We start from the raw sequence: 10,378 nt of genomic DNA, 5'->3' as shown, positions 1-10,378 counted from the left end.
TATTATGGACTGAATGTTTGCGGCCCCCCCAAATCCATGCCTTGAATCCCTAACCCCCAATGTGACGATACTAGGGGCCTTTGGGAGGTAATTAGGGTTAGATGAGGTCATGAGGGTGAAGTCCTGGTGATGGCATTAGTGCCCTTATAAGAAGACACCAGAAAGTTTCTTCTTTTTCTCTGCCATGTGAGGACATGGCAAGAAGGTGGCCATCTGCAAGCCAGGAGGAGAGATGTCACCAGAACCCAGCCATGCTGGCACTCTGATCTTGGACTTCTGGCCTCCAGAATGGTAAGAAAATAAATTTCTGTTGTTTTGGCCACCCTGTCTATAGTGCTATATTATAGTGGCCTGAGCTGGCTAAGACACACCTTAAGCTTTTACTTTCGAGGTGCTGAGTTTTATGTCAGAGTCCTTATACTTGCCCCATCTACCTCGGTCACCACCAGCAGTCCCCAGTCCGTGGCCCTCCCATTCCTGCCCCTTGATCTCCAGGCACTGAGCCAGAGGGTTGTCCGGAGGCCAGGGGCAAGGAAGCCTACCAAGCTGCGCCATCTGCCCTCCAGGCTGCCAGCCAGGATGTGGAGCAGGATTTCGGAGAAGCAGGTGAACAGCGTGGCCCATGGGGGTCTGGGGCACGGGTATTAGCACCAAGGCTGGGCATTCCCAGCTGGGCCTGGTAACCTGCTTCCCTTTCATGCGGGCTATCCCGGTGTGCTTTCATCCATTTTCCCGTCCTCTCTTCCTTCCTCTTTCAAAGACAAGCAGAGGGCAGCAGAGGGACACGTTAAGTCCCTGCTCTAACACACAGTCTGCCATCAGCACGTCTGCCAGGAGTGGGCTGCTGCTCCACGCGGCTCCCGGCTCCCTCGGGGCGGTTCCGGGGAGCCAGTTCAGCCAGGGCCATCTGGATGGGGTGGGGTGAGGCGGGCAGGGGCCAGGAAACAGCGCTGACCTTGAGGTTTGCTAGAAGAATTCCAGGGGTCCCTGGCACCCTGAAGGAGACCTTGAAGAGGACTTTGTTGAAAGATAGAAGCCTTCCCTGTGGAGGAGGCAGGAGGGAGAGAATCATATTTTGGATACTCTAGTTTATATATATTTACATATATAATACACGTATATACATATACGGTTGTTGTGAGGAATAAAATGGATTATATTTTGTGTAGTGCTTAGAACAAGGTTTGGCACACCGTAAGCTTAAGTGATTACTATGTCTTGCTTGTGGAAAGGGAAAGCTGCCTGCCATTCCAGTAAACAATGAATGTTGCCTGCCCTCAAGCCATCAGCCACTGTACCCCCAGCGGTGCGCCCTGGGGGAATTTAGGACAGAGAAAAACAGGATACTGGCCCTAGATAGTTAACATGCATATCTGAGAAATGATTTCAATGAGCCCAGACTCTTGCATCTTCTCATACATAAAGCACTAAAATCATTAACTTGGAACGTCTGCTTTTTGTGATTAGCAGTAATCTTTTGATGTTTGACTACATGGTTGTTTTGGGGATTTTTTTCAGCAAAAACTCTTATATATCCAGGCTCCTCCCTTACCTCTTTGGGGCAGTTCCTGAGAGCTATCTGCGAGGTTGTCTCCTGGGCTACAATCCTCAGTCCTCAGTAAGGTCCTGAGATAAAGCATAACTCGCAACTTTTAGGTTGTGGATTTTTCTTCAGTCATCTTTTTCAAAACCAGCCTCCCTAACCTCGCCTTGAAAACCTTGCATGATCTGGCCCTGCCTTCCCCTCCTCCTCCTGTCTCACTCTTGGATTCTAAGCCACATGGGCCTTCTTCCAGTTCCTTAAGAGAGCCAGCTTTGCTTACCCTTGAATTTGCAAGGATGGAGCTCTGCATCTGCAAAGCAGAATCCGGGGAGTGAATGTGAGCTAGCAGGGCATTGAATAATGGGAAGAGTAGGTTGAGCTGATTCCCAAACCTGATCAAAGTTGGGGGATGTGGCTAAAGCAGTGCTTAGGGGAAATCTGTAGCTCTAAATGCCTATAGATCAGAAAAGTTGAAAATCAAGTACCTAAGATTTCATATCAGGAGTCTGGAAAAGTAACAGCAAATTGAACCTGAGAAAGTGGAAGGAAGGAAATTATAAAGATAAGAGCAGAAACTGGTAAATTGGAAAACAAACATACAACAGAGAAAATCAATAAAGTCAAAAATTGGTTCTTTGAACAGATTAATAACCAATTAGTAATTTCTGTTTTTTCCTCTTAATAAGTTAAGAGAAAAAATATAGAATACCAATATCAGGACTGAAAAGGGAGTGCTATCACGAATCCTACAGACATTAAAAGGTTAATAAGACTTTTTTAAACATAGGACTTTATTTTCAATGAAGCCCAAACGCCAGTCATTTTCTCATTCTACTGCTTCTGTGTTCATATGGATCCTCTATATCCATGAGGACAGCAGAACTCAGGAATTTGCTAATGCCTCCTTCACTCATGAAAACAGAAAAGCACAGTACTTTTTAAAGCTGGGGCTCAAGTGAAATCAATTGTTTAAAATGTAATGGTTTGAAATGGAATTGAACACAGTAGAATAGAGCAGGATAGAATAACATAGGGAGGAATGGTATAGCATGGTCGAATGGAATAGAATAGAATAGAATAGAAGTCAGATTTGTGCCAGGCACTGGGCCTAATTATTGTAGTAGATATTCATTAACTGAACAAATATTACTGAACATCTGCTAGTTGTTTGGGATTCAGTGGAGAACAAAACAGAAACCTCTGCTCTTACGAAGCTGATATTCTAATCAGGGAGACAGATATTAGCATGTGCAAAAGGCTTTGAGGCTCACACTGGTCAGAATGGCCATCATCAAAAATTCCACAAACAATAAATGATGGAGAGGATGTGGAGAAAAGGGAACACTCCTACACTGTCGGTGGGAATGTAAATTGGTACAGCTACTATGGAGAACAGTATGAAGGTTCCCTAAAAAACTAAAAATAGAGCTACCATATAACCTAGCAATCCCACTCTTGGACATATTCCTGGAGAAAACCATAATTCAAAAAGATACATGCACCCCAATGTTCATTGCAGCTCTATTTACAATAGCCAGGACATAGAAGCAATCTAAATGTCCATCAACAGATGAATGGATAAAGAAGTGTGGTACATGTATACAATGGAATATTACTCAGCCATAAAATGGAACGAAATTGTGCCATTTGCAGAGACATGGACGGACCTAGAGACTGTTATACAGAGTGAAGTAAGTCACAAAGAGAAAAACAAATATCATATTATATCGTTTATATGTGGAATCTAGAAAAATGGTACAGATGAACTGACTTGCAAAGCAGAAATAGAGACACAGATGTAGAGAACAAACGTATGGATACCAAGGGGGAAAGGGAGGGTGGAATGAACTGGGAGATTGGGATTGACATATATACACTACTATGTATAAAATAGATAACTAATGAGAACCTACTGTATAGGACAGGGAACTCTATTCAGTGCTCTGTGGTGACCTAAATGGGAAGGAAATCCAAAAAAGAAGGGATATGTATGTACATATAGCTGATTAACTTTGCTGTACAGCAGAAACTAACACAACATTGTAAAGCAACTATACTCCAATAAAAATTAATTTAAAAATAAGGGCCTGGCCTCCCTGGTGGCGCAGTGGTTGAGAGTCCGCCTGCCGATGCAGGGGATACGGGTTCGTGCCCCGGTCTGGGAGGATCCCATATGCCGCGGAGCGGCTGGGCCCGTGAGCCATGGCCGCTGGGCCTGCGCATCCGGAGCCTGTGCTCCGCAACGGGAGAGGCCACAAGAGTGAGAGGCCCGCATACGGCAAAAAGAAAAAAATAAAATAAATAAGGGCCTGGGACTTCCCTGGTGGCTCAGTGGTTAAGAATCCGCTTGCAAATGCAGGGGACATGGGTTTGAGCCCTGGTCCGGGAAGATCCCACATGCCGCGGAGCAACTAAGCCCGTGCACCACAACTACTGAGCCTGCGCTCTAGAGCCCGCGTGCCACAACTACTGAAGCCCGCGTGCCTAGAGCCTGTGCTCTGCAACAAGAGAAGCCACCGCAATGAGAAGCCGGCGCACCGCAATGAAGAGTAGCCCCCGCTCGCTGCAACTAGAGAAAGCCCACACACAGCAACGAAGACCCAATGCAGCCAAAAATAAATAAATTAATTAATTAAAAAAAATAAGGGCCTGAGGGCTAAAGGTACAAGGCTGGCCCTTATGAGGAACAGGCAAAAGGACAATGTGGCTTGGAGTTCAAGAGAAATGGATGAGGCTGTAGAGATTGGGGGTCATGGTAGAGAGTCTGGAATTTTAACAAGATGACGATGACATCATCATCATCATTGTTAACTCTTACAGCACTTGCTATGTCAGGCATTGTCCTAAGCATCCCCCACTTTTTTTGGCCACCCCCCTCACACACACCCCCCCCCCAGCCTTTGGGATCTTAGTTCCCCGACCAGGGATCGAACCTGGGTCCCTGGCAGTGAGAGAGCTGAATCCTAACCACTGGACCACCAGGGAATTCCCCCCAACTCTTTTTTTTTAAATTGTTCACAACGGTCCTATAAAACACATATAAAATCATGCCCACTTTCCAGAAGGGGAAACCAAGGCACAGAGAGTAAAATGTCAGTCTGGCTCCAGAATCTGTTATTTTAACCACTATACTCTGCAATTTATGGTGCACAGGCATCTTATAATCCTGTAGCAGATGAAATGTAAATATACAAATTACTAAAGAATGCGAATCAAGAGAAAGATCTGGTGGGAGGTGTGCTGAAGGCAGGAAGTGAGAGGTGGGGCAGTGTGCCCTCCCACTGGGTGTCAAGGTTGATCTAGGCACACATGCCCAGAAACATTTACTGCATCTGAGATGCTCCCTTCTTGTCCTGTCCTCTGTTATCTTAACTGTAGAGTGAGAAAGGAGGGGACTGGGTTAAATTGGCCAATAAAGGGCTTGTACTCATGGGGTTGGGCCTCCTCTGTGTCTTATCATTTCTTACAAAAGAGATCAATTCCAGCTCAGCGAAAACAAGGGAGAGTTTGGTTTTGGTCTCCACTCCCCTATCTTCACCTCTATCCCTCTGGAAGGAGGAAAAGAACAAGAAAACAGTGGAGAGTGGTCATGGCAGACACATGGACTCTTGTGAATCTACACATGAGCAATAAGTACTGAAGATTCCTCCCAGGACTTTCCCCCTGAAACGGGGGTAGAAGGAAGTATAGTCACCGAGGAGGTGAGAGGAGGTGGGGAGAAAGAAACACAGGAAACATGGGTGTGACCAGTGGCAGTGTGGTCTCTTCTCTTTTTTTTCCTTTTTTAGTCATGGAGGCACAACAGTCAGACCCCTTCCCTGTGTCTTATCCATAAGCTTGACCCCACTGTGATGACAATAAAGAGCATCAAAGACACCTCTAGGTTTTATTCTAAGATCCTGGGCATGGAGGTCATGACTTTCAAGGTAATCACTTCCCCAAATGCCAAATTGTAGGTGGGGTAAAACTTGATTATACTATTTTAAAAAGTAACTTAAAACTCCAAACACACACACACACATACACACACACACACACACACACACACACACACATGAGATCTCTGAGAAAAATTTAAAGGATCAATGGAGGAGATTCCAAACTCTGAATAGTAGGACTTCCAGAGAGAGAATGGAGAAAAAGGAAGGGAAGAAATTACCATAGAATAATGCAAGAGAACTTTCCAGTCTTTATATGGAAAGGGTTAACTGAGTATCTGGCACACCGACACCTAGATATCTTCCTATGAAATTATAGAACATCAAAATAAAAACAAATCTCCTAGAAGTTTTCAGAGAGGTTAAAAAGAAAAGTAGTTCAACTACAAAGGAAAAGGAAATATGCAGATTTCAGATTTCCCAAGAATCAGAGACCAGAAGACAGTTGAAGAACAACTTCAAGATTCTGAGGGAAAACATTTCAACCTAGAATTCTGTGACCAAACTATTATTCAAGGTGAGTGTAGAATGAAACATTCTTAGACATAAAAAGACGCAGAAACTTTGCCTACTTGCTTTGAAAATTACTTGAGAACATGCTATATCAAAATGAGTGATTAGGGCTTCCCTGGTGGCGCAGTGGTTGAGAGTCCACCTGCCAATGCAGGGGACACGGGTTTGTGCCCTGGTCCAGGAAGATCCCACATGCCACGGAGCAGCTGGGCCTGTGAGCCATGGCCGCTGAGCCTGCACATCCGGAGCCTGTGCTCTGCAACGGGAGAGGCCACAACAGTGAGAGGCCCGCGTACAGCAAAAAAAAAAAAAAAAAAAAAAAAAGAGTGATTAATCCAGGAATAAGAAAGACATCAAAGTCAGGACACCGTGGATCCCAAGAGGAAGATCCAGAAAGATACCTAGAAAACAATCAGTCCAATTTGGATCAGGAGAAGGAAAGGTCTCAAGAAAAAGAGCTTCAAGGTAAAAAGGAGGTTTCCATAGATTGACTACAATCCTTGAGAATTTGGAACAACTTCAAAAGTGGGAGATGCACAGACACTGAATGTGTCTTAAATTGAAAGGGCCCATGGAATGGCAAACAGGGTAAAAAATGTAAAACTAACACAGAATGCTATGCATAAAAATAGAATTATGCAATATCAGACTGGATATATACATAGCAAGACAGACAGCTCTTAAAAGATCATGCTGAATGCAAAATGAAGAAGCCAGATCAGGTATATAGCATGGTACCATTTATAACATACACACATAAAAAAAAATACACCTTTTACAATAACTTATGCAAAACCAAAGGATGAACATCAAACACATTAAAATCATTGCCCAGGGTGGGGACAGGAATGAAGAATGGAAAGAAAAAGATTAAACATACAAATAAAACTAGAGAAGGGTCTTGCGTGACCCAACAATGATAGTGAGGCATATGAAGCCTCAACCCCCGTTATTTGGACACACTTGAGTGAAATTTCAGTACATCTAGGATCAAGAAAAGTCCTAAGAGCTGCAGTAGTGGAGGGTGGATGCATCATCTATAAAAAGAATGAAAAACAGATTAACATCAGACTTCTTATCAGCAACACCAGATTCAGGAAGACAACGAAGCCACATATTTAAAAGGCTGTGAGGGGACTTCCCTGGTGGTCCAGCAGTTAAGACTCTGCACTCCCAATGCAGAGGGCCCGGGTTTGATCCCTGGTCAGGGAACTAGATCTCACATGTATGCAGCAACTAAGAGCCTGCATGCCACAACTGAAGAAAAAGATCCTGTACGCTGCAGCTAAGACCTGGCACAGCCAAATAAATAAATATTTTTTTTTAAAGTAAAAAAACAGGGACTTCCCTGGTGGCGCAGTGGTTAAGAATCCACCTGCCAATGAAGGCAACATGGGTTCGATCCCTGGTCCAGGAAGACCCCACATGCCGCGGAGCAACTAAGCCCGTGTGCCACAACTATTGAGCCTGTGCTCTAGAGCCCGTGGGCCACAACTACTGAGCCCGAGTGCTGCAGCTACTGAAGCCTGCGTGCTGCAACTACTGCACATGCCTAGAGCCTGTGCACCGCATAGAAGAGTAGCCCCCACTCACCGCAACTAGAGAAAGCCCCAGCACAGCAATGAAGACCCAAAATAAATAAATAAATAAATAAAATACATTGATTTTAAAAAGTAAAATATTAAAAAAAATTTAATTAAAAATAAAAGGCTGCAGGAAAATAACCTACAACCTCAAATTCTATACTCAGCCGAACTATCATTCAAGTGAAATAAAGTCATTTTCTGATAGAATGGATGTAGTATCCATCGTGGTGAGATGAAAGGGACATAAGACGATTTTTTAACAAATGGCAGAAGTTGAGAGGCACAGGAGAGGGAGGCAGGATGAAGAGGACAGTCGGGCCAATGAGATACTATGTTCGTCCATCAAAACATAAAGATGAAAGTGGGTTATTTTAAAATTGTAAAGGAACCAAAAGAGGAGCTAAAACCGATCACAGAATTTTGTTGGGAGGGGTAGTAATGTGGATGAGCTAAATTCTCATTTATCTTAGCAGGGAAAGGATAGAAAATGTCTGAAGTTGCTAAATCAAAACATAGTGGCACATCAGTTAGGGATTGTTTGGAGGCATGTGGGAGAAAATTTAACTACCAGCGGGTTAAATAAAATAAGAGTTTTCTTTTTCTCTCATTCAACAATCAGTCCAGAGGTAGGCAGGCAGGGCTCGGGCAGTGGCTGGAAGGAGGAAGTGAGTGGGCAAAAAGCATGAGCTTAGTGGGGTGGGGAGGTTCCCAGATGCACTGCTCACAGGCTCTGCTGACATCTCATTGTCTCATCTTACATGGTCACCCAGCAAGGAATGCTGGGGAATGCAGGTTTTTAAAGCTGGGTGTACAATAAGCCCCACTGAAAATTGGGTTGTGTTTAAAAGAAAAGGAGAGAAATGTATATTAAGTAGACAGATCGCAGTCTCTGCCATGGGTAGTATAAACATATTATTTTGGAGGTATGGAAATAATTTCCAGAAGAAACATGTACACACGTTGAAAGCAGTTTGCCTCTAGGGAATGAGACAAGTGTGGGACAACAGGCTGCTATTTTTCATCAAAAACCTTGTTCTACTTTTTATTTTTTAACCTTGTTGGGGTAGGTAGGGGGCTTTGCCTCACACTCATCTTGGAGGTTTAGTTCCAGGTTGTTTTCTCTCCCCAAAAAGGGAGACCGGAAAGCATTGTGTTTTGGAGACCAGAAATTTAACCTCCATGAGGCGGGAAAGGAATTTGAACCCAAAGCCACTCACCCAGTCCCTGGCTCCCTGGATATATGCTTGATCACAGCCTTTGAAGGAAATGGTCCAGCACCTCGCGGTGAGTCAGACTTCCATCCTCTTTTGAGAAAGCTGCTGCAGATGCAGTGAAAACAGAAGCATGACTCAAACTTCAGACATAACAGGTTTCATCACACCCAGATAAGATCTATGCACAATTGTTTATTCACTATTTTTATTGACATCATTTTTCCCTCTAAGCAAATGTATTTTTAAAAATAAACTTATTTTATTTATTTTTGGCTGTGTTGGGTCTTCATTGCAGCACGCGGGCTTCTCATTGCGGTGGCTTCTCTTGTTGCGGAGCACGGGCTCTAGGCATGCGGGCTTCAGTAGTTGCAGCATGCGGGCTCAGTAGTTGTGGCTCGTGGACTCTAGAGCACAGGCTCAGTAGTTGTGGCACACAGGCTTAGGGGGATCTTCCCAGACCAGGGATTGAACCCATGTCCCCTGCATTGGCAGGCAGATTCTCAACCACTGCGACACCAGGGAAGCTCACAAATGTATTTTAAAAGAAAACTTTACATCACCCTTGTGAAAAAAATTATACCTAAGCTCTATTTATATAAATACATTTATGTAAAAAGAAAATGTTCGACCAAGTAAATGAAAACCCATTATATCTTGGCATAAAGGGGAGGTAACTGTAAAAACAAACAGCTATAAAAGCATCACAGTGTCATTAGATTAGAGCCACTTCCATGGCCCCCACTCTCTGGGCCTGACAAATTTAGATTTGGCAAGTGGTTAAGGACTTCGCATCCACCAGAGACTTTCTTCTTTGTATAATCAGAGGATTGAAGAGGGAATAATTACTGACTCACTGTTATTTAATTTAGTGTCCTTGTAATACTTAAAATGATTTCATTTGAAGGGGTCATTGGTTCTCCTTTTGGGGAACACAGATTGAGGTATTAAATACACTTCATGCAAATTGACCTGGACTCCTTTGGAAAATATCAGTGGAAAAGTCTGGTTTGGAAGGAAAGTGGGTAAAGCATCGGGATTAAGGGTACGGACTTACTTTGGCCCAGACTTGCCTGGGTTTGAATTCTGACTCTGTCACTTACTAGGTAACAGTAGGTACATTATCATCCCCATTTGACAGATGAGGAAACTGAGGTACAGAGCAGTTAGGTACTCTGCTTGGGGTCATACAGCTAGTAAGTAGCTGGAGCAGGGTGAGGGAGGGGAGAATGGTAGGAGATGAAGTGAGAAAGATACAGGGGTCTTCTAGGTCACTGTAAAGAATGAAATTTTGGTCCCACACATGGACTGTGACGAATGACTTTTGTTTTCTCTTCCCATTTCAAGCTTGTGATGTCCCCATTGAGGAGGGTCCAGTCCCCAGAATGGGGGCAAAAGGGGGCAAAAGTATGTCCATCTACTTCCAAGACCCTGACAGAAACCTGATTGAGGTGTCCAACTACATCTCCTTGTGATGGAGGCTAGCTCTCTGCCATCTTGTCCCCTGCTATGTCGCCCTCTCCCTTCCTTCCTGCAAACCTTCGCCCAGGCCCAGAAACCTCTAAGGACTGAGGACTTAGGCACTTC

At 44.1% G+C, this 10,378-nt stretch overlaps 1 protein-coding gene across 1 annotated transcript; it reads left to right on the top strand.

The window, feature by feature from the left end:
- Positions 1–332: 332 nt before the first annotated feature.
- GLOD5 (glyoxalase domain containing 5) lies at positions 333–10,266 on the top strand (the record flags this gene model as incomplete). Its single annotated transcript, XM_081221503.1, is given in 5 exon segments — positions 333–606; positions 5,332–5,469; positions 8,714–8,832; positions 8,834–8,864; positions 10,138–10,266. Coding segments are annotated over 5 exon segments (444 nt in total). The 5' UTR covers positions 333–579.
- Positions 10,267–10,378: the final 112 nt, after the last annotated feature.

This window comes from Mesoplodon bidens (genome assembly GCF_964165515.1).
Source record: "Mesoplodon bidens genome assembly, chromosome: X".
Classification (NCBI taxonomy): Eukaryota; Metazoa; Chordata; class Mammalia; order Artiodactyla; family Ziphiidae; genus Mesoplodon; species Mesoplodon bidens.
The sequence above is the reverse complement of the archived record's forward strand: the minus strand, read 5'-3'. Positions and strand labels throughout refer to the sequence as shown.